Source organism: Paramisgurnus dabryanus, chromosome 13 (genome assembly GCF_030506205.2).
Source record: "Paramisgurnus dabryanus chromosome 13, PD_genome_1.1, whole genome shotgun sequence".
NCBI classification, from domain to species: Eukaryota; Metazoa; Chordata; class Actinopteri; order Cypriniformes; family Cobitidae; genus Paramisgurnus; species Paramisgurnus dabryanus.
In genome coordinates this window covers 23483327-23507638 of record NC_133349.1, presented here as the reverse complement: position 1 = coordinate 23507638, position 24312 = coordinate 23483327, and the positions used below count along the sequence as shown (strand labels likewise).

Genomic DNA, 24312 nt, shown 5'->3' with positions numbered 1-24312 from the left:
AGTTCAACGTGGTTCCTTCAGAAAGTGTGCTGCATCTTCTCCAGACTTCTGCGGTGAGTTGTTTCACTTGTTTTTGATGCCGATACCTCAGTTGCTTTGCATAAACATGCACTTGCTTGTTGTTCACTGTGTCGGTGCCATTTAAATGTGCCATATGAAGAAGTGACAAGTTTATTTGAGACTCGCATCAACTCATTTTAAATACTTTTATAGAATGAGTTTACATTGGACCGTTTAAGTCGTTTTCTCGTCACTGAGAAAGCACGCGCTGAGCGCGAGTTTACTTTTTTCTCTTCATGGAGTGTTTACATGTAACAGGTTTCGCGCTGTTTTATTCAATTCCCAAATTGCGCGTTAATGGTGCGCAACAAACGACAAACTTATTGCCTGTAATCGTAAACACTGCGTATAGTTAGATAAATCTAGTGAAACTTAATCCGGACTCAGTTGTTGTTAGTTTGAGCAGCGAAGCTGTCAAACACGACCGCGGAGTTTTTCTTGCTCGCGCGTGCAAGTGCATGTGTGTATGCGTAATAAAGACAATGCTGCGTCCCGCACGCGCTGTCACAGTAACTGTCGAGCGTTGTTTACGAGACGCGGTTGATAGCGTTCAACATATGTTCTGCTTCATTCATCAATAACATTTATAAATACTGACGAAACTTCGCTGTTTTTGAATAAATGCACCCTGTCTATTGTCCCGTCCCGAGCCAGGACAAGAGCCATCGGTAAAGACACAGTGGTCCCACTACAGTTTTTCAAATAAACCGGCTGACCTGCAATATGCACGCGGCTCTTTGCACTGAAGCGCATCTTTAGTTTGTTAAATTGTAACAAATACGCAATGACGTCATAATGCAGCCCAGTCATACTGTTTGATTAAGAGGAGAGATATTGAGGGTTTGTGCTGACGAGGCAAACTCACCCCTAAAAGCCCACAGACGTAAAAGATTTTAATCCAATGTAAAATAAAGCACGTGCTTTCACTGCGCTCTGGTTTTCACAAAATGTATTCTGTATACGTATTAGTTTGCATGCATATACACCATACAAGTTATTAAGTGTATATTAATTATTATAGACAGCATCTAAATGCTATTAATTTTATGTAGGCAATGTGTTTCTTTTCGTAACTTTATTGAGCAATGTTTTTTTTTTTGCAATTGAGCAATTGCTTTTTCATTTTGACTGAATCCACCTGACTACATTTGTTAAGCATGATGACCTTAGAATGAATATGAACTGAAGTTTTAAATGTGTAGTTTCAATAATGCAAACCTAACAGAAAACACGTAATATTGTAATCTGTGGAGTATACAATATTGTTAAATAGCCAGTGTAGCTGTTTTGACAAGTTGGTGTAACTGTTAACAGTTTCTTTCATCACTTGGATTTTATGGTTGTGTGTGGGTGGAGAAAAATGTTTGTTTTTATACTACAAAAATTAAAGTTAAAATGTAAAATAATATGATTTTATTACATTCTCAATAAGTAAAAGATTGCAGGAAACATGTTTTGTCAGCCACGCAGTTATGTCACAACCCTCAGAGGGGGGCGATGCATAAGAACTCTTAAAACAACTTACATATACATATACATACAAAGTGACATTCAGTGCATTCAAGTTAGTTATACATTTTATCAGTTCTTGTTAACTTCGGGATCTGGTGATGAAATTCATGATCTCTGCGCTATTAATGCAACACTCTACAATTGAACTTGATAACATAGTAAGTTGTTTTTACATTATTAAATAATTTAATATCTTATACAAATTACATTGTTTTTATTTTGTTGTTACTTCACTAAAAAGTAACTACTTTTTAATGCAATATTCATCTTTCAAATTTTTGCACTACTAGAAGTTCTCTGTAAGTTTATGTTTAAAACTCTGATGACTGACAGTGATTGAAGGTTGCTTTTGTGAGGCCTTTTGGTTTGTTCATTATGAGAGGTTTACACCATCTTTTGCATTGTCTGTATGTTTTATTCCTTGCCCCGGGTGCTGTGCTGATCCTACCTTGAACCTATGCTGCTGAAGGCCTGCGGAGTACGGGGGGAGGTTGGATTTAAATTGCAGCACAAGTTTGTGCTTGCTGTAACCTTCAGCACCCTCCTCCTCCCCTCCGCCTGTTCACCATACTGTTTGAATTCAGATCTGTACTATAGAAGAAAGTTCCTTACCAGTTCCCCTTGAAACTGTACTCCGGTCCCTAATCCTCCTCTGCTGCCACACCGGGTCAATCTAAATGAGAAGTGTAACAAAATTTCCTTGTGCTAAGTGAAAACACCCGTGAAATAAAAGCAAAGCAGTGTTTGACCACCGGTGAGCAAATATCACACACCTGGCCCTGTGTCACACGGGGATATTCGACAGTTTAAAGGACTAAAAGATTTGCCGGTGGTTGCTCGGGGGTGGAAATGATACGGTAATGTTTTTGTCATAAAAATGAATAAGGTGCACTTGCATGTTGAAATCGTATTTTTAAATGAACAGATCTGATGACAGTTTTTGTAGTCGCTGTGTTGCATGTTGAAGTTCTGGTGAGAGTATATGTAGTGTGAGATTGGGAATATAGCTGGAGGGGTCTGATTGTGTTACACTGTGGTCTGTGCTGTTGGATTAAGGCCAGGCCACTGTCAAAAGACAGCATATCTCAGGTGATATAATACCAGAGCACGAAGGGACACAAAATAACAATATACCTTTTAATTATTGACAGAGAGAAGTTTGTAAAGTTTGAAAGGTGGAAATCGATATGGCATCATGTTCCTGTCTGTAAAGGTAAATTATATTAATCAGAATAAAGCAAGGTGTGAGAAATATGATGTATAAAGACGATCTCGAAACGAACAGACAAAACGAGCGACTGAGAGAGAGAGAAAGACAGAAACCAGAAAAGGAGAACATTTGTGACTTGTCATTTAGCAGCCGTCTTCTTGATGTCAGTTCTCTATAGAAACACCCTGTCCAGACCCTGAAATCCCCACGGGCAGTGTCTCAGAGGCCGTCTGGAGGGGCTGTATCCCAGGGCCGGACTGTAATGAAAAAGATGTCTGGTTAACATAACGACAAATTTGCATGTTTTGACTGCATGGAAGGAAACAGTTGGCTAGACCAATCGGGCAGGAAAAAAATGCACATGCAAATTGCGCATGAAAGCGTTCACACAGCGAGGCTCATGTGTACCCAAAGAGTCCAAACTGAACCATTTGAAGTTTTCTTTTTTTTTCAAACATGTTTATTTTCCACGCATTTGGAACGTGTTTGTTAGCTGTCAAAGCAGTGTGTCAACAGTGTGTTTTGCTGCTGTATATGAAGGGACTTGACTCCGGCTTTCATGGTCCATTACAGCTGGGTCTCATTAGGCCGTCGTAGACCATAATACTGTTACTCTTTTGCACAAAACGTGCCCAAGGGTGCTATAAAATGACCCAAACAGGTGTTAGAAACATTGGTAAAGTTTATGATCACTCGTGATGTAGAAAAGTTAAATACTGCTGAGCAATACAATGTTTTCACTGTTGTGATGAAATAATCATATGCATTTGTTGCGGTCTTACGACCGGTTGCGCGTGGCTGACAGTTGTGAACCAGCAGAAAATTTTGCAAATTTATGCAAAGTCAGTTCGCCCATTGCTTATGAAGTTCTGCACGTCCCGTGTCCCGTGTGTGTTTGTTTATGAAACATTATGCCTAATTTATTCATAAAAATGTAGCACTCTTATGCAGGATGAACTGATTTTAAAATGCATTCTGCAGGCTACAGGGTCTTTTTATAAATGTTTGGTTGAATAAACAAGATCATTACCTTTGAAAAAGTGATCGCAAACTTTGCTCCATTAACACACTGGCCGTTTCAAGAAACGAAATGACTGGCATACCATTCCATTGTCAGGCTGTCATCTGTGGCATTTAGCTTCATCATAGCAGTGAACAAAAGAGTTTAGTGATCATGGTGAGCAGTGAAAGTGAGAGACATATTTGGCATTGATGGTGGAAAAATGTACCACTTGGCAAAATGAACCTTAGAAATAGTTGAGAGTTTTGTCATTGTGATGAAGATTTTTTTACCCCTTATTGACCTTCCCATAATTTGTTACACGGTCGATTTGCTGTGTTCATTATCACCCTATTGGGTAGAGGCAGTAATATCTTAAACCATTCATTTACATTTATTTCATTTCAAATGTACTGTATATATAGCACTTTTTAAAATGCTGGATTGATTCAAGCGCCTTTACATGAAAAGGTGTTATTGCAAATTTTATTGTCATCATAAAAGGTTTATGATCTACTAAATGGTATATGATTTTACTGAGACTATTGGACATTTAGTCAATTATTATGATTGAGGGCAAGTGTCAAATAAAACAAAAAATACCTTTCCCATTTATGAAAATTGGTTTAAGAATATTTGAGGACAGGTGCGTAACATACAGCAAGTAAAAAAAAAAATTGAACACGTCACTCTCCGTAAATATATTTCTAAAGGTGCTATTGACATGACATTTTCACCAGCTGTTGAGTACAACCGATGCAATCCACATATTCAAAGATAAGGCAATAAATTAAGTTATGTAATTATGTAAAGGTATTGAACATGTCACTGAAATGCATTTAATACTTTTTTACAAAAGCCTTTGTAATGAAAGCTTCAGGACACCTCCTGTATGGAGAAACAATGCATGCATTGCTCAGATGTGATTTTGAGCCTTTCATCCTTCCACACAAACAGTCTTTAAATCTTGAAGGTTCTGTGAGCCTCTTTTATGAACTTTGATCTTTAGTTCTTTCAATAGATTTTGAGTCAGATTTTCAATTCAGGTGATTTGCTGGGCTTTTCTAGCAGCTTTATTTTCTTTGTCTGAAACCAATTGAGAGTTTACCTGGCTGTGTGTTTGGGTTAGGGTTTACCCATCATGAGATTCTTGTGTGACACCTATAGGTAATGAGAGACTATTTTATAGGCCATCAGTTGTAAAGAACCAGCTGATATTATTTACACTCACAAGGGGCAGGATTGCTTTTTTTATTGACTGTCTTGGCTTTTCATGCCTTTTTGCACCTCTTTTTCTTCAGGAGTTCAATACTTTTGCCCGTGTCATTTTACACATAACTTCATTTATGGACATCTATGGTTTGATTTCTTTGAATGTGTGGATTGCATTGGTTGTTACCAAGATCTGGGGAAAATTTCATGTCAGCACCCAAAAATGGTGACGTGTTCGATACTTATTTTACCCGCTGTATTTTGCCATAATACCATATAATGTACATCAGCATTTCATTCTAAAAAAGAAGTAAAATCATTTTACTGTGAGAAGGACATCTGAGTTTACTTCAATATTTTGCATGTAAATTTTTATCTATTACAAAAAATATATATTTGGAAAGGTCTAAGAATGTATTTTTTATATTTCAAAACATTTTAGCAGTAATAATAATGCAGTGACAGTTATTTATTAGTTTGCAGCAAACCGTTGACACCAAGTAGCCACTGTGTAACATAAACCTAAATTTTTTTGTGATCGTTTTATGTATAAAATATAAACTTTTGCATTGTTTTTATTTATTACAATAAATGTAAATGGCTATAAACATTTTTGATATTTGAAATCGCCTAAACAAACACGCCCCTACCCCAATAGAATCTGGACTTTCTTTTGATAGACCCGCCCCGGCCCTACACATATGCAACCCAGGCAACGATGTCGGCCCTTACTGCTGATTGGCTACAAGTGTGTTTTGGTACTGTGCCCGACTCCCTTTTTTCAAAGCGTTTCTAAAAAAGTCGTGCACCTGGCCTTTAACATTTTTAATTAAAAAAAAAAAATTCCAGGGGTGCTTGGGGTTGGACTATCTGTTTATCTGACCAGTGGAGGACGGGGAATGTTTGGATTTAAAAACTGTATTTTTTCAGTTCCTTTTTGTGACACTAGTACCACAGACATTACTCACTGCATTACTCAGTAATACCAACCACCAAAGTCTGCAAATGGTTGCCGAGGTATTAAAAGACAGTTTAGGTGTCAAAAGAGTGGCCGTTCATTGATACCTTGACCTAGACTTGCGTGCACAACACAACCCAACACAGAAAGGATAGTTTTCATCTCACACTGTGGTCAGTTCACATGGTTACCGAGAAGCAGGGTGACATTTTATGGTCAGTTCTAGGCACTCGAGTCTTCTTAAGGTCGAATTAAATTTCACTTAACAATGAAAATTCGGTCATTATTTACTTATCCATGTCTATTCATTATTAAAAGGAATGTTGGATTTATGTACTGTATTTGGCAGCTGCTTTTTTCCAAAGCGACTTGCATTCAAGATGTACACGTAATATCAGTATTCCTTTCTATGTTCTAACCAGGAACTTACTGGGAACTAACTAACTTTTTTTATTGTTGAACTTCAAAACCCCACTTTATGTTCATTTTATTGATAAACAAAATAGCGGCTTGGATACCGGTCATACTGGTGTGAAATAACATCTGGTGGGTAAAAGATTCTCATTTTGGGGTGAACTATTCCATTAACCTTCACATCTCTTAATGCCTCTCCCAGGGCGTAAGACACCAAATCCGTACTCCTCACTGGGAGCACAGAGCACACGATACATCGCTGACACAATGTGATCGTGTCTCTTTGCTTTTGTGTCCTGGAGGTGAACCTGATGTGAATTTCTCTCCTCCTCTTTGTGTTCAGGTGTATGAGGAGCCAGCGACAGTAATGAACTCAGAGCAGGAAAGGCCGTTCGTGTGCAGTGCCCCGGGCTGCTCTCAGGTGAGTCTGATTGGACAATGCCAAAGACGAATGGACAGGTAACTCGAGAAAGCTCCTTCTCAATGTGAAACTGTGGCACAGACCACAACAGTGAAATGGTATCTGGTTGAGGCAGATCTCAGCCACTGGGGTTTTATAAGATCTGTATTTTCTTTGTATAGAGGTATCCTTTGTAAACTTCTATATAATCTTTTTTTACACTAGTTGTTTATCACACAAAAGGGAAAAAGAAAGTACGAACCCCCTAAGGGGACATGGAGCAAAAATGTAAAAAGTTTAGTTTCGCGTGCGCGCGTGAAACTATCGTGTGCGCACGTGAAACTATCGCATTCGCACGTGAACCTAACTTTCGCTTTCAAGTGCGCACGTGATAGTTTTATGTGCGCACGCGATAGTTTTACGTGCGCACGCGATAGTTTCACACAGCAAAATCACCAGTGTTAAATTTACACTGCTGGAGTTTCTATAGGAAACACCAGACCTGGTGTTTCCCTTATAAACTCCAGCAGTGTAGATTTAACACTGGTGATTTTGCTATGCACATGCGCACATGATAGTTTCACGTGCGCACGCGAAACTAAACTTTTGATTTTTTTTACTCCAATGTCACTTTAGGGGCTCGGTAATTAAGATCTTAAAATTAAACATTTTATTTTATTTTTTACTATTACATTAGCATTGCTCCATTTTGGCTCAGCAATATATGAAAACATGCAAAACACGCAAAAGCTGCTGCACGCTGCTCCATCAAAAATGAGATGATGATATTGACTGATCGAATGCTCTCCGCACATATTTTTCAGCAAAGTCATCTAGTCGCATGTACATCAAGGTGCAAGAGTTTTTTTTTACCGTTTAAAGGAGGTTTACTGAATATATTAGGATAATAGCCAGATTTTTTTAGCCTTTTTTCTTTTATTTGGGCAGTAAGGGAGACTTTTTTTGTAGTGGATGTTTTTGCATCTACTTACAGGGTTTTGAAGTGAAAGATAAAAGTGACATTCATGAAAATAAGGCATTTCAATTAACTGACTTATAATCTTTTCATTGCCGTTAAAGTCAAATTACTGAACCTAAACATAAAAACCTGATAAAAAAATGCTAATTTACAAGAAAACATGTCAGACGCACGTAGAGGGTTTGGTAACTCTTCATATTACAGTTTTTTTCAGTCGCTAACAAGCGTTTGTCCAATCAGTTGTTACATTTTCAAAACTCTAAACACAATTAGTACAGCATCGGTCTTTTGTGGCCATACAATTCATTCATTTCATGTCGTTTTCACACAATATGCAGTCAGTGAACACATTTCCACAATGCTTACATTTTCCTAACAGACAAGCTATACCTCCCACCAAAATTATGGATTGTTTTTGTAGTATTTACAAATGCTTACACACAACATCCCAAAATAGCAAAAACAATATTCCTAACCATAGATACAGTATAAAAACCTCTATTGGGTAAATTGGGCCAACCACAGCTGATTCCAGTCTGGCTTAGGTTATTTTTTCTTTTACATTGATACTTATACAGTAAAAGGAGGACTTTGAGGAGTGATGTTTTTGAAAACAGAAACAGACAAACACTGTAATGTCTGGACGAGGAAGCATAAAAGCAAGGGGCACATGGAGAAGAGCAGGCCCAGTGAGAGGTGCAGTGAGAGATGCAGGTGCAGTGAGAGATGCAGTGAGATGTGCAGTGAGAGATGCAGTAGCAGTGAGAGATGCAGGAGCAGTGAGAGGCGCAGGAGCAGTGAGAGATGCAGGAGCAGTGCAGGAGCAGTGAGAGGTGCAGGAGCAGTGAGAGATGCAGGAGCAGTGAGAGGTGCAGGAGCAGTGAGAGGTGCAGGAGCAGTGAGAGATGCAGGAGCAGTGAGAGATGCAGGAGCAGTGAGAGGAGCAGTCAGAGATGCAGGAGCAGTGAGAGATGCAGGAGCAGTGAGAGGTGCAGTGAGAGGTGCAGGTGCAGTGAGAGATGCAGTGAGAGATGCAGGAGCAGTGAGAGATGCAGGAGCAGTGAGAGGTGCAGGAGCAGTCAGAGATGCAGGAGCAGTGAGAGATGCAGGAGCAGTGAGAGGTGCAGTGAGAGGTGCAGGTGCAGTGAGAGATGCAGTGAGAGGTGCAGGAGCAGTGAGAGGTGCAGGAGCAGTGAGAGATGCAGGAGCAGTGAGAGGTGCAGGAGCAGTGAGAGGAGCAGTGAGAGGTGCAGGAGCAGTGAGAGGTGCAGGAGCAGTGAGAGGTGCAGGAGCAGTGAGAGGTGCAGGAGCAGTGAGAGGTGCAGGAGCAGTGAGAGATGCAGGTGCAGTGAGAGATGCAGTGAGAGGAGCAGTGAGAGATGCAGGAGCAGTGAGAGATGCAGGAGCAGTGAGAGATGCAGGAGCAGTGAGAGGTGCAGGAGCAGTCAGAGATGCAGGAGCAGTGAGAGATGCAGGAGCAGTGAGAGGTGGAGGAGCAGTGAGAGGAGCAGTGAGAGGTGCAGGAGCAGTGAGAGGTGCAGGAGCAGTGAGAGGAGCAGTGAGAGATGCAGGTGCAGTGAGAGATGCAGTGAGAGGTGCAGTGAGAGATGCAGTAGCAGTGAGAGATGCAGGAGCAGTGAGAGGCGCAGGAGCAGTGAGAGATGCAGGAGCAGTGCAGGAGCAGTGAGAGGTGCAGGAGCAGTGAGAGATGCAGGAGCAGTGAGAGGTGCAGGAGCAGTGAGAGGTGCAGTGAGAGATGCAGGTGCAGTGAGAGATGCAGTGAGAGGTGCAGTGAGAGATGCAGTAGCAGTGAGAGATGCAGGAGCAGTGAGAGGCGCAGGAGCAGTGAGAGGTGCAGGAGCAGTGCAGGAGCAGTGAGAGGTGCAGGAGCAGTGAGAGATGCAGGAGCAGTGAGAGGTGCAGGAGCAGTCAGAGATGCAGGAGCAGTGAGAGATGCAGGAGCAGTGAGAGGTGGAGGAGCAGTGAGAGGAGCAGTGAGAGGTGCAGGAGCAGTGAGAGGTGCAGGAGCAGTGAGAGGAGCAGTGAGAGATGCAGGTGCAGTGAGAGATGCAGTGAGAGGTGCAGTGAGAGATGCAGTAGCAGTGAGAGATGCAGGAGCAGTGAGAGGCGCAGGAGCAGTGAGAGATGCAGGAGCAGTGCAGGAGCAGTGAGAGGTGCAGGAGCAGTGAGAGATGCAGGAGCAGTGAGAGGTGCAGGAGCAGTGAGAGGTGCAGTGAGAGATGCAGTGAGAGGTGCAGTGAGAGATGCAGTAGCAGTGAGAGATGCAGGAGCAGTGAGAGGCGCAGGAGCAGTGAGAGGTGCAGGAGCAGTGCAGGAGCAGTGAGAGGTGCAGGAGCAGTGAGAGATGCAGGAGCAGTGAGAGATGCAGGAGCAGTGAGAGGAGCAGTGAGAGATGCAGGAGCAGTGAGAGGTGCAGGAGCAGTCAGAGATGCAGGAGCAGTGAGAGGTGCAGTGAGAGGTGCAGGTGCAGTGAGAGATGCAGTGAGAGATGCAGGAGCAGTGAGAGATGCAGGAGCAGTGAGAGGTGCAGGAGCAGTCAGAGATGCAGGAGCAGTGAGAGATGCAGGAGCAGTGAGAGGTGCAGTGAGAGGTGCAGGTGCAGTGAGAGATGCAGTGAGAGGTGCAGGAGCAGTGAGAGATGCAGGAGCAGTGAGAGGTGCAGGAGCAGTGAGAGGAGCAGTGAGAGGTGCAGGAGCAGTGAGAGGTGCAGGAGCAGTGAGAGATGCAGGTGCAGTGAGAGATGCAGTGAGAGGAGCAGTGAGAGATGCAGGAGCAGTGAGAGATGCAGGAGCAGTGAGAGATGCAGGAGCAGTGAGAGGTGCAGGAGCAGTCAGAGATGCAGGAGCAGTGAGAGATGCAGGAGCAGCAGTGAGAGGTGCAGGAGCAGTGAGAGGTGCAGGAGCAGTGAGAGGAGCAGTGAGAGATGCAGGAGCAGTGAGAGGTGGAGGAGCAGTGAGAGGAGCAGTGAGAGGTGCAGGAGCAGTGAGAGGAGCAGTGAGAGGTGCAGGAGCAGTGAGAGGTGCAGGAGCAGTGAGAGATGCAGGAGCAGTGAGAGGTGCAGGAACAGTGAGAGGTGCAGGAGCAGTGAGAGGAGCAGTGAGAGATGCAGGAGCAGTGAGAGGTGCAGGAGCAGTCAGAGATGGAGGAGCAGTGAGAGATGCAGGAGCAGTGAGAGGTGCAGGAGCAGTGAGAGGAGGAGGGTCAGGGAGAAGAGCAGGCCCAAGGAGAGGGCAGTGTACACTGTAAAAAACAACCTATAGAATTTACTCAAAAAAATTGTTGTAACAATTTGCACTCACTTTGTTTGAGTAAATTATATCCTATATATTTGATTAAAAAGTACCTAAATTTAATTACTATGATAAAGTAAAAAAAATTAGGTAAGGTCTACCTATTTTTTCATAACTAATTACTTATAAAAAAATGAATAACATTAACCCTATTGGTATTAAGGCACAGATCTATTAAATTATTATTAATAATGATAAGCCATTAAGAAACATTACATATTACTTATTCAGAGAGGGTTGAATAAGAAAATAGTCATGCACAAGATTGCATAAATTGCTTGCTTTATTGACCAAATAACATTCTGTAAACATTTAAAACTAATTATTGGACGTATAATAACCCCAATACATTTCAAGTGAAATACAACATATCATAGTTTTACATAAAGCTTCTTGAACATATTATTTCATAAAACAAAATAAACCAAGGCTTCATGAGATGTTAAAAAACCATTAAAAGCAAGATTCCTAAATACTGTTCTTCACGTTATCATTAGAAAATTAAAGAAGACAATAATATGAGAGGAAAAACTGATCTCATTTACCTCAGTAGACTAGCATGCTATATCGATACAAACAAACATTTCAACTTCATTTAAAACTTATTAAGTGCAAAAATACAACTTCATATTATGCTATAACTCACAGTACACGTGCATAAAACATTGAACACTAACAAGAAGTACTTACATTCAATTTTAAGTGATTCAACTTCATATACAAGTCTCATATATAACATATGAACTCCGAAATACTTTTTTGAACAGACATTAAAAAGCGAAAGGCAACGTTAAGTATATATCCGTAAATGATAATAATAATAATAATAATAATAAAATGGCTTCATAAATGGATCCCTTCTAAAACAAAACTCAATATATTAACAGATAAATGCAAGAAAACTTTTACAGTAATTATCTAGCATCGACAGCTTTACCGTTGTTTGTTTGTCTGCTCGACGCCCTCCCGTCTGTATCGTACATCAACCGTCCGCTGCTCTCTCTCGTCACGTGGCTTGCTCAAGTTCAACCACTCATATTGAGCAGCTCCGCTGTTCACGAGATTCAGACATGTAAATAATAATAATGGAAGTTAATATTTTAATCATAAATATGGATATTTATTCGTATTCACAGGTGCAAGAACTGGGCGATGTTTCATTCAAAGCTAACCTGACTGACATATTCTAACCTATCAATCTGTCAACAACAGAGACAGAGAAGCACGCAAATGACTAAACTTCTGGTAGATTTTACAGTTAACCAACTTAACATTTCCATTCATGATGATATCAACAAGTTAAATAAAAACTTACCTGTCAACAAACCGCAGTTCTCCCGCCGATATGATATGAAAAAATGGTGACTCGAGTCCCGCCTGGATGTTGATTCATGCGCACTTTGCGGTGCTAAGGCCAATATTTTGGGGTATATGTTACTTATTTTTTTAGTATTGCAGTTATTACTGTTAAAAATTGGATAGTGAAGGTAGAATATACCCATTATTTTTTATTTTACTTGCTAGCTTATATACTTAATTAAATTATAACTAATTTTCATGGGTTAAATTTAACACCCTCCAGAGTAATTTTTTACAGTGTAGAGGTGTAAGAATGCATGGTGGTGGCATTCCAATGGCTGCAAAAACAGTAGTCAGTGATGAAATTCACTGATTTCACTAAGAGAGGCTGATGAAAGAGTGCAGCCCAATTTTAGGAGGTTGCCTCCATTATACGCATCTTTTAACAAACCAACAGGTAAGTATTGCATTTTACATGGATTGTTTCTATTCTCACTTGACATGTCAATAAGGTCATACAGTAATGCATATGTAAAAAAATTGTCCCTCTAAAGAATGGAACGTCTTCCACCCTCTGGGGGAAGAGGAAAGCTCCTCAAAAATGATCAAGGTCAATACTGTAAACTTTTTCTGTTCTATCATATTGTGTTTCTACTTTACCTCCTGTAGTCAAGAGTAAGGGGAAAAACTGCTTTTTACTGAAATGCTTTTGAATTTAAACATTGCTGTACATGTTGACACACAGTTCCCAACTAAGACATTTAGCGTAAAAACGGTGGATTGCATGTTTTGCATGCAAATACCTGTAAAACTGAAACATAAAAGTCTATGCAGTTTTTGTAATGTCAACAATAGCCAGTATTTTGAAACCTGGTGTACTTTACAGTTTTTACCAATTGCTTACACACGTTTTCAAAACTAAGTCTCCTTTTTTCAAAACTCTACACACAATTCTCAAAACTGCACACACAAAATGCAAAATAGCACATATATCCTTCAAAATGCAACACTGCATTCAAAATGCCACAAACACGTGTCAAAATGAAGCATTTGCATCAAATGGCAAACACTTCTTTCAAAATACAGTTTTTTACGATTGGTTACACACAAAATCTTTTCATGTCACACGATTTTCAAAACCTCTCACTCAAAGTGCAAAACTACATGCCAAATCTTCAAAACCATAAGCTATTTCTCAGCCTTTGACTCAGTTTTCAATTGCATAAAACACTTTTTTCAAAACACTACACACAATTCTCTACCTAAAACACAAAGATCTATGAGGAAGTCACTTGCTTTCCTTTTCCAAACACAACCAATCAAAATGCTACACTCATTCACCAGGTCACACAGACACACTCCTCACATGTGCAAACACTAAATGCTTTACTGATCACTAACCAATCACTGCTTTACTTTACAGTAGTATAGATATGCCTATAAATAGGTCAAAGGTCACTGTTTTGTCAATCTGCACCCCCCTGCCAATTCCTGAAACAGGACCCCACACACAATTTACTGTATTCTACTGTAAAGAATATACTTTTGGTTTACATGTTTATAGTTTTGTTGTATGCTAATGTATACAACAGTAATATTTGGACTAATAAATATTTTCTGTTTCTACATTGCATTGGCGTCTCCGGTGTACTTTTTACCCCTCTCGGCAGATTACTTTCACTGTAGAACATTGTATTGAAATGTAGATATAAGCCCATGAAAGACCAAAGAGCTTTAGATTTAGAACAGCAGTGTTTACATGGTATATCCAAAAATTTATTATTTTGAAAGAAGTGTTTGCCATTTGATGCAAATGCTTCATTTTGACACGTGTTTGTGGCATTTTGAATGCAGTGTTGCATTTTGAAGGAGATTTGTGCTATTTTGCATTTTGTGTGTGCAGTTTTGAGAATTGTGTGTAGAGTTTTGAAAAAAGGAGACTTAGTTTTGAAAACGTGTGTAAGCAATTGGTAAAAACTGTAATACATTTTTGGATATACCATCTAAACACTGCTGTTCTAAATCTAAAGCTCTTTGGTCTTTCATGGGCTTATATCTACATTTCAATACAATGTTCTACAGTGAAAGTAATCTGCCGAGAGGGGTAAAAAGTACACCGGAGACGCCAATGCAATGTAGAAACAGAAAATATTTATTAGTCCAAATATTACTGTTGTATACATTAGCATACAACAAAACTATAAACATGTAAACCAAAAGTATATTCTTTACAGTAGAATACAGTAAATTGTGTGTGGGGTCCTGTTCCAGGAATTGGCAGGGGGGGGTGCAGATTGACAAAACAGTGACCTTTGACCTATTTATAGGCATATCTATACTACTGTAAAGTAAAGCAGTGATTGGTTAGTGATCAGTAAAGCATTTAGTGTTTGCACATGTGAGGAGTGTGTCTGTGTGACCTGGTGAATGAGTGTAGCATTTTGATTGGTTGTGTTTGGAAAAGGAAAGCAAGTGACTTCCTCTTAGATCTTTGTGTTTTAGGTAGAGAATTGTGTGTAGTGTTTTGAAAAAAGTGTTTTATGCAATTGAAAACTGAGTCAAAGGCTGAGAAATAGCTTATGGTTTTGAAGATTTGGCATGTAGTTTTGCACTTTGAGTGAGAGGTTTTGAAAATCGTGTGACATGAAAAGATTTTGTGTGTAACCAATCGTAAAAAACTGTAATTGATTGCATGTTCTTTGTGAAGTGAAAAGATGTGTTATTCTTTGAAAGAATAATTTCATTTTGAGTCAGATTTCCAGTGTTTTGGTAAAGTTATTATGTGCAGAGAAAGATTTGTTCTATTTTGAAATGAAGAGTTAGTATTTATTTATCAAAATGTGTTTTTGAGAAGAAAATTATGCATTTGGCCAATTGTGTTTTGTAGGTGGAAGTCTGTGTTAAATGTTTAGAAAAATTATCTGAAGTATGGGTAAGGGCTTGTTAGCGATTGAAAAAAACTATAACATTCTTTCTGTACATTTGGATTTACTTAAATCATATTTTTTATTTTAAAATGTGAGGATTTATTAAATAATAAATGAATGTAAATTGCAAATGTAAATCTACAGTATGATGGCATTGACTTTAAAGAACAAATAATCTTTGTGTCGGTTTTTTGAATCACTTTTTGCAAATCTGTCTGAAAGTTCATTCACAGATTGAACACAGAAATGACTCAGATATGCATTTGCATAACTTAATCCTGCTCATTTAATAAAAATCATGCATTTACTCATGTTGTTCACGAGTCTCTGATTTAAAGCAGAAGTCAGCTCTGAAGTCATATTCCTGAGTCATTTGTTTGGTTTGACTTTTTTCCGACGTAAGTGTGATTTTTTTTCAACACAGTGAATCTAGTGGAAGTCTTTTTTTACCTTGCATAGTTTTGTTCATGGGTTTTGAAGATGATGTGAAGCAACTTGTCTGTGTCGGAAATAATAATTGGTTAGGTTCTATCAGTGACAGATTAATTTGGTGCACAATACTGCAGAGTTAAATCCGAGACATCAACAACAAAAGATATGGGAGCGATTTATTATTTAATTCAAAAGATGTTAGGTCTATTAATTTAATTATAATTAAACAGAATTATAGTTTGCATGAACAATTAAATGTTTAGTTTCATTGTATTGTTTGCATTTTCAGGTCAACGAACTTATCAAAACAAACCTTCTATATTTTATGGGGTGTGACCCACCAGTTAAAACCATTGAACTATTAGATTAGGCTGGCACAATCAGTCTTAACATGCTGATGCATGCGGCCCATTCAGAGATACAATATTTCTCTGTTGTGTATTTAAACATCAATTAAGATAATGTAGTTAGGATAATTAGGATGTTATTTCAATCAAAAGGGTGTTATTGTAATCCATTTATACAGTTTATGCCCAAGGCTCAGTCTTGTACAAGGTGGTAAGTGTAACGTTTGTGCTCATTGTACAGAGATTGTTTAAGGAGGTGGACTGATTATTTTCTTAATTCAAACCAGTGAGAGGGTTTTACGGATACGAAATACCAAAGAAACAAGTCAATTCTCTTTAAAACTCTTGTTTAGTGTGAATAAATTGCAACCATATTTGTTTCCATATTCTCCAGAGGTTCCCTACAGAAGATCATCTAATGATTCATCGACACAAGCACGAGATGACCCTCAAATTCCCTTCCATCAAAAATGACAACATGCTATCAGGTGAGACAGGCCTCACACGAGTGTGTCAGTTTACACTTAGTGTCTGCCTTTAATTAGATGCATTAAGCAGGTCGCATGACTTGGCAAAAGTGGAGTTTTAAATGCAGAGCCATGTGGCTAAAATAATATTTGTGCTGTGCTCCGTCTCATTCCCCTAATCCCCGTCATCAAGCCGTACCATGAGTTCCATATCAATTAGACCGCTGCTCGTCTCAGGGGACGCAGGGGAGGGAGGAAAGAAAATAAAACTCAACAACTATCCTGAAAAGTGGACGAGACCAGGGTGCATATTTAGGGATTTTACACTGAAGTACTGAAGCCAATTTAAACCTGTTTTATATTGTTTAAGTATGAACATCAAAAAGCCAAATCAAAATTTTCCAAACCGAGTCCAAACCACATTTGTAGGTTGTTGGAAATCTGATCTAAATTACATTTTTGGAAATAAAGACATGAAACAACGCTCAAATAGTGATGACAGTATGTAAGCATTTAAGTTCCCAGTACCTGAGGCAAAATGTTAAATTGTGCAAGACCATTTTCAAGAGAATTTCTTGAATCAAGTTTTTCTTATTCTTTAGAAATGTGTTCATGTTTTGGACCTCACTAAATTTCTTAAAGGCGGGGTGCATGATTTCCTAAAAACACTTTAGAAAAGGGAGTCAGGCAGAGTACCAAAAAAGACAATCAGGAGTAAGGGTGTCTACTAACCGACATCGTTGCCTGGGTTGCGGATGTGTGGGGCGCGTCTATAGACTGTAAAAAAGATGGATGACACCCGTTCGCTCTCTTCCATTGGTGAAAAGTGACATCTGCTGACATATTGGGTCTTGAGTCGGTGCAGTAGCGTTTTCGGGACCAGTCCTGCGCAGTAGTGAGCAGGAAGTAAAGCTGCGAAATCAAGGCCCCGCCCTCGCTCTCGCAGAATGCGCATATCACAGCTGTCAATCATGACGTGACACCACCATTTTTATAGCATTAAATAATAACTAAAAACAAACTTATTTTAAAAACAAACATTTGAATTTACATCAGCGTAATAAAAACTACAGTAAATGACAGAAACCAGCTTCGGAAAAAAGATATTTGAAGTGTAAATAAATGGTTAGTTTGTCTCAAGTCCAACTGAATAAAGCCCGGTGCACACTGTGAGATTTCAGCCAGGATTTAGCTGTCTGGGACAAATTTTGAAATCCTAAACGATTTCTGGAATCCCAGGCTAAAATCTGCCGTCTTTGATCGCTAGTTTGACATGTTCACAGACAGCCGATTAATGACCGTTGCGATCAAAATTATCCTCCGACAAAATTGTGGCAGTGTCAGAAATTTTGAGATACAATCCTGCTGTGTGACATCTCCCTACGACAACCGGCAGCTCAATAACCAATAGAAGCACAGAACCTGATGACACAATTAGTGCGGCGACAACAACAAATCAACGCAGACAAATGTAAAAAAAAGAACCAGGTAGACTGTACAGCAGGAGGAGAAACTTGTGGAGTTATGGAAACAATAAAGAGTGTTTGCACAACGTGTCATCGCCACTGTACCATGATAGGATAAAAATGAAGCAGCCTGGAGAGAAATCGCGCTGGAAATTCAAATGCCAGGTACTCGTCTCCTTCGTTTTTTCTTCTTTTTGTGCTCGAGACAAGTCATGATTAAAATGAACAGAAGATGTTGTTTCGGTTTGCTAGCCTTCGCTTCAGCGTGCGTTTTCCCAGCCGTCGTCAATCGATGACGTAAAACTGCGGACGCGTTTGTTTGCGTGCGTCCGATTTTTTAAAAGTCTTTAAACTCGTACAGTCTGACATTGATGGAAACTGAGATCATACAGTGTGACATGGACTTAACTACGATATTGATCGCACAGTGTGGCAAGCAACAATCCTAAAGGACTTTTTAAAATCGCACAGTGTATACCGGGCTTAACATGGGGGAGGCGGGGTTTATGACCTATACTAGGACCAGTCACTGGGGGGCGATCGAGACGTTTTGGCTTCACTTTTCAGTGCTTGTGCGGCACTCTTGGGTGGGTCTATCAAAAGAAGGTCCAGATTCGTGTTTCAGAGACCATGCACCCCACCTTTAAAGGGACACTACACTTTATTTGAAAATATGCTCATTTTCCAGCTCCCCTAGAGTTAAAGATTTGATTTTTAACGTTTTGGAATCCATTCAGCTGATCTCCGGGTCTGGCGCTACCACTTTTAGCATAGCTTAGCATAATACATTGAATCTGATTAGACCATTAGCATCGCGCAAAAAAAACAACAACGATTTTTTACATTTTTCCTATTTTAAACTTGACTCTTCTGTACTTACATCGTGTACTAAGACCGACGGAAAGATATTCTAGGCAGATATGTCTAGGAACTATACTCTCATTCTGGCGTAATAATCAAGGACTTTGCTGTTGTAGCAGGCGCAATGATATTACGCAGTGCCACATTTAAAAAATGTATTTGAAACTGGACAATGCAGTTTTGTCAGTGCAAGGGTGGGCTTAAATCCTATACACTCAGCACTGAGAAGACACATTTAGAGGGTCCCCATTATCATAGGGCCCAGGACGACACTTTGGCTCACCCCCTTCCGCTCAACGACAGCCCTGCATCTCTAAACACTCAACATGAGTGGTAATTCCCCATGCAAACTGAACCCGACCCAAACAGCTAAATAAAAGCTCCTGACACTAACCGTACGCTCTGTGAAACCAGGATGCATTTTAAGCCGCCCGCCGTGTCTCTCTGTCTGTGATTCTGTCCTTTTCATTATTTACAGTCACAGTGACAGATCAAATTTCAGAGACCCGCTTTAGGTTTCTCAATCGCTCCACATTCTTTGCCGTGCAGCCTATCTTTCAGTAACTTGCTCGCTAATGAGCGTGCACATGCATTCCTTTGAACAACCGCAGTTTACATCACACTTCTTTACACACACACTTCATTCAGAAATCACACACACACTTATTATTGACTTTATAGTGGAACGTTAATTTCTAGCCGACACTGAAACCACATAATATCTCATTATCTTGTACTTTATCAAACTCATGATGAATAGTACAGTGTAGACTGAACCGTACATCATGGACTTGTAGAATCGAATCATGCATCCTTGATCTGCGTTAACTCAATTATATTGTCTGCATGATTGTTTACATGCAACAATAGCATTGCATCTATACACACACATATAGATTTAAAAAAGAAATCAGTGCCAAAAGTGATAAAGCAGTGGTGTGTGAAAAGCAACAAAGTCCCTTTTGGCATTAACAACATCAGTTTACATTTATGCATTTTATTATGTAACTTATAATAATGCATTTAAGTATTTTGTTTTACCAGTTACTCACATTGTGTGGGTATCAAAACCACATCCTTGGGTAGATCTATTTATATGCTAAAGTTTTACTCTTGTCTGCTTTCAGACCAGACACCGACCCCCACACGCTTCTTGAAGAACTGCGAGGAGGTAGGACTCTTCAGCGAGCTGGGCTGCTCCATCGAGCAGGAATTTTGCAAGGCTCAGGAGGAGGAGGACAGCAAACAGGTGAGATTATGAGGTGGATCACACTGCCGTACACCGATATCCCTAATGTCATTGTTATGCCATCCAACAAACAAATAAACAGCAGGCAGGTGAAAGATACATAGCACAAGGAGGTAAAGAAGTACCTCAGATCAGATTTGGCACCTGAGATTCGAAGAGACTGATAGTTCAAAAATAGCATTGTTTGTCTGGGCATCACATATCACCCAGACACACACACACACTGGATTCGATCTGTTTCTCCATCTTAAGGTGAAGTATCAAATGTTGGCATCGCTCATGATACCAAACAGAATAGAGTGCAGCAGGGATGATGTATTTTTGTTGGCAAAACCTGGAAGTGAGGTAGCATTTGAGCACTTCCGGTTTCATCGTCCCAAAGTCAATTGGTCAAAAGTTTTTGGGTTAGCACGAGCTATTTTCACGTTTTATTCTATGACATAAAAAATAAACAATAATAACACCACACGTGACTTTTTAATGATTAACAGTGTCTTTAAAGCGTAACTAAACCCCTGGTCAGAGCCTGACTCCACCCACTGGCAATATTTGAAAAACGCAAGAAAAGTGGGCAGATCCCAAGGAGGTAAAGGGGACGAACTAAGTGTGTGGTGAGATCGTAACAAGGGCGTGGTGATCTTGAACCTGCTTACGTCACGAGTCATTTTTTGGACCCACCATCCAATAGGAAAATTCAACTGCGGTAGCCACCGTTCAACCTGAAGAGGGCAGCACTCAGACGTTTTTACACCATATATTGTATTATTGAAACACTTTATATCCAAATGTCAAAAAACTTACTAAAATCAATGAACAGCACCAATAAAGCATCATTCTTACAGATCATTAACTAAAAAAAGTTGGTTTAGGGTTTAGTTACGCTTTAAAAGGGTGGTTGCAAACAAGTTGCTACAAGGGGCTACAGAATTTAAAGTCCCCATGACATCTAAACTGACAATTCTTATTTATAATGGAAGATTGCAGTTTGAATCAAAATCTAAAAATGTACTTTTGCCTTTGCTAGACAGCTTGGGTGGGGTATCCGTGAACCCTGCCACCTTCAACTGTCAGTCTGCTGCTAGTTACGTTTCTGAATGAATTGCCTACTTTTCTATATTAAAGGGGATTTTGTTATCTCCAGAGTAGATATGTAAAGTTCTAGCTCAAAATATCATATAGATCATTTATTATAGCATGTTAAAATTGCCACTTTCTAGGTGTGAGCAAAAATGTGCCATGTTGGGTGTTCTTTTTAAAATGCAAATGAGCTGATCTCTGCACTAAATGGCAGTGTCGTGGTTGGATAGGGCAGATTAAGGGGCAGTATTATCCCCTTCTGACATCACAAGGGGAGTCAAATTACAATGACCTATGTTTTTACATGCTTGCAGAGAATGGTTTACCAAAACTAAGTTACTAAGTAAAACTTAGGGTTGATCTTTTTCACATTTTCCAGGTTTATAGAAGTACTGGGGACCCAATTCTATCACTTAAACATGGAAACATGGAAAAAGTCAGTATTTTAATTACATGTCCCCTTTAAATTAATTCACAGTGAAAACACAAGTGATGTTCCATTTTACTTGGAAATACGTCACAACATGAGTTTACAGGGATTTTAAGCAAAAACAATGCAACATGGGCACAAATCCCTACAAACATTCATCCTCAGAGTATTTCCTGATCAGGAAACATGTTTTTAAAGTTTGAAAGTGCTGTGAAGATGTAGATGTCGAGAGACCTTGGTGTAGTTTACTTGTAGCTTAAAGCCTGGAGTATAGTCTGTTTTTATACATGTATGCGAACTTATGCTCATGGTTGAAAACACAGCCTTGCCTAGTTTAGTTAATTTGACTCATACATGTACACAGCCGTCAAACGTGTGTGCATTGTGACATAATTTCAATTAAATTCAATGTACGCGGGTTTTCAAAAATCCGGTGGTGTGTGAACATTCAACCTTAAGTTTGTAAATTGAAATGTGTGTCATAAACCTGAGCATATTTTTTGAAATAATCCAAAAGTCTATGGGAAAAATGAATGGGATTTTTGGCGAGGACACCAATGTCATCCCTGGGGCACTTTGTTACAAAAATATTTGGACAAACAAGGGGCCCCGTCCCAAACTTGCATTTGGCAGACACTTAAATCCAGCTTGACAATGTCATCAGTGTGTGTATACTCATATCTGTCTATAACAGATTCTGAACCTAAATACTTTCTAGTAAAAGCAAAGAAAGGTGAGTTATAGTAGGAAATGCTGTCACCATCAGTCATATTTCATTGTGATAATGGGGAAGCCTCTGTGACATTACTTTTGACTCTAATGACTGTTTTATCAGTTTTACCTTGACTCGTCACAAGAAGGTTAGGTTAATGACCACCACCCTACAGTAATGTCTGGGCAGACAGGTTGTAGATAAACTAATGGTGTTTGCTAATCTGGCGAGTTTACACTTTAGTACATCATGCCAAGTCAGCAAGCAGCGGGTTTTACTTTGCTGCGCTCAAGAAGAGACGTTTCTCAGGTGAGAGGAAGATATCGCCCAGGGCCTTTTTAGGGAATTCGGCTGTGCTAGTTTTAAAGAAGTGTACTCAAATGAGAAATCCTGTTTATGTGTCAAGAACCTGATCATGATTAAAGGGTACGGTGCACTTTTTGGAATACAGATTTTAACTTGCTGTAAAGTTTACTATAGAGAAAAGTGAGAAAGAAAAGCAGTTTTTTTTTCTTTTGGACACATTGAATACCTAGTTTGTCTCCTTAACCATAGTAATTCCAAAAAAAAAAAAAAAAAAACTATTGGACTCCAAATGAACTTAATAACTTTAAGCAGTGGCTCTTAACAGACATTTGCCTTGATATTTTTTTATTTCGATGCTATCTTACAGGAAATGCATAAGCTTGAATTCTCAGTGGTATCACACTTAAAATTGAAACAAAGTGCAAATCTAACCAACAAACCTCCTGTTTCACACATCGCATTAAGTGGCGTGTGAAGATGAAGTTGAAACCGAGTGTGATTCTAGTTTTATCTCCACAGTCATAGTTCTGGATGGTTAATACTTTAGGTCGACTTTATATATTTAAGTATATTTTTACAGCTTACCCTTATAGATAAAATATCAGTTCCTGTATGTTACAGTACACTGATTCATTAAAACAGTTATGTCACTTTTCACCAAACCAGCAGTTTAGCTGCTTAAAATAAATAAATACAATATATACATGTACAGTTTGATCTTTGTATTAGTACTGTGCAAATCTTAGGCCACTATTAGATTAGTTGTTTTTGATAGTTATTAGTCTCTTTATTAAAATACAACTAAAAAATCTGTATGCAGTATTACAAAACTGAATAAAATGATAAGCTAAAATGTCAAGTATTTAATGTGATCTCCCCTTACGCTTGAGCAAGAGCAGGGACCTGCAGACCTCCTAAAATGAAATGAAATCCTAATGTCTAATTCTTATCTTATGACTTCATGACTTCAATCTCCTCAAAAGAGTTCAAGATGTGTTTATGGCCAAAAGAGGTCACACTAAATACTGACTTTTGCCAGAAGCCGCCATTTAGTTTTTTACATTTTCTAAATGTATTTCCAACATTATTTGCATGCATCTTAATAAAAATATCTGAAAAATATATATGGATGTCATAAAAATTCGTTTTTGGTGGTTCCTTATGACTTAGCACAGTACTGTAACACGTATGATAGACATGAGATTTATATACTGGATACACATATCCAGACTTACAGTGTTAGTTTACATAGCCAGTTAGGTGTCTGAATTGCGGTGATAAAACAATGGTGTGAAGTAATAATAAAAAAAACAGAAAAGTCAGTCTCACACCTAATGTCTAGCTAGCATGGGGAATTGTGTCAAGACAAAATCACTCACTGAATATTACGCATTCATTTCTCACTTATTTCTAGTGAAAACCTAACATATAACAAACCCACATATATGACACAATATTGCTCTCTCGTTCTTTCTGAACAGAATATCGCTCTTCATGGGCAGTCAGGCCATAACCAGCACCAGCAGCCACACTCGAGGATGAACAATCATGATAGCAGTATTGTGATTCAACAGGCCTTGCCCTCGCCTCAGTCCAGCTCGGTCATCACTCAAGCCCCCTCCACCAACAGACAGATCGGGTAAGACGTCTTCACATCACCGCAGATCTGTTGCACAGCGGTTG

At 39.3% G+C, this 24312-nt stretch overlaps 1 protein-coding gene across 1 annotated transcript in view; it reads left to right on the top strand.

The window, feature by feature from the left end:
* The window catches only part of creb5b (cAMP responsive element binding protein 5b), a 78209-nt gene continuing 53897 nt past the window's right edge, over positions 1 to 24312 (top strand). The window contains exons 1-5 of the mRNA XM_065246151.2: positions 1 to 53; positions 6710 to 6787; positions 16456 to 16549; positions 19983 to 20104; positions 24111 to 24268. Coding sequence (XP_065102223.2) covers positions 6734 to 6787; positions 16456 to 16549; positions 19983 to 20104; positions 24111 to 24268 — 428 coding nt within the window. The 5' untranslated portion in view covers positions 1 to 53; positions 6710 to 6733. The remainder of the gene's footprint in view (positions 54 to 6709; positions 6788 to 16455; positions 16550 to 19982; positions 20105 to 24110; positions 24269 to 24312) is intronic.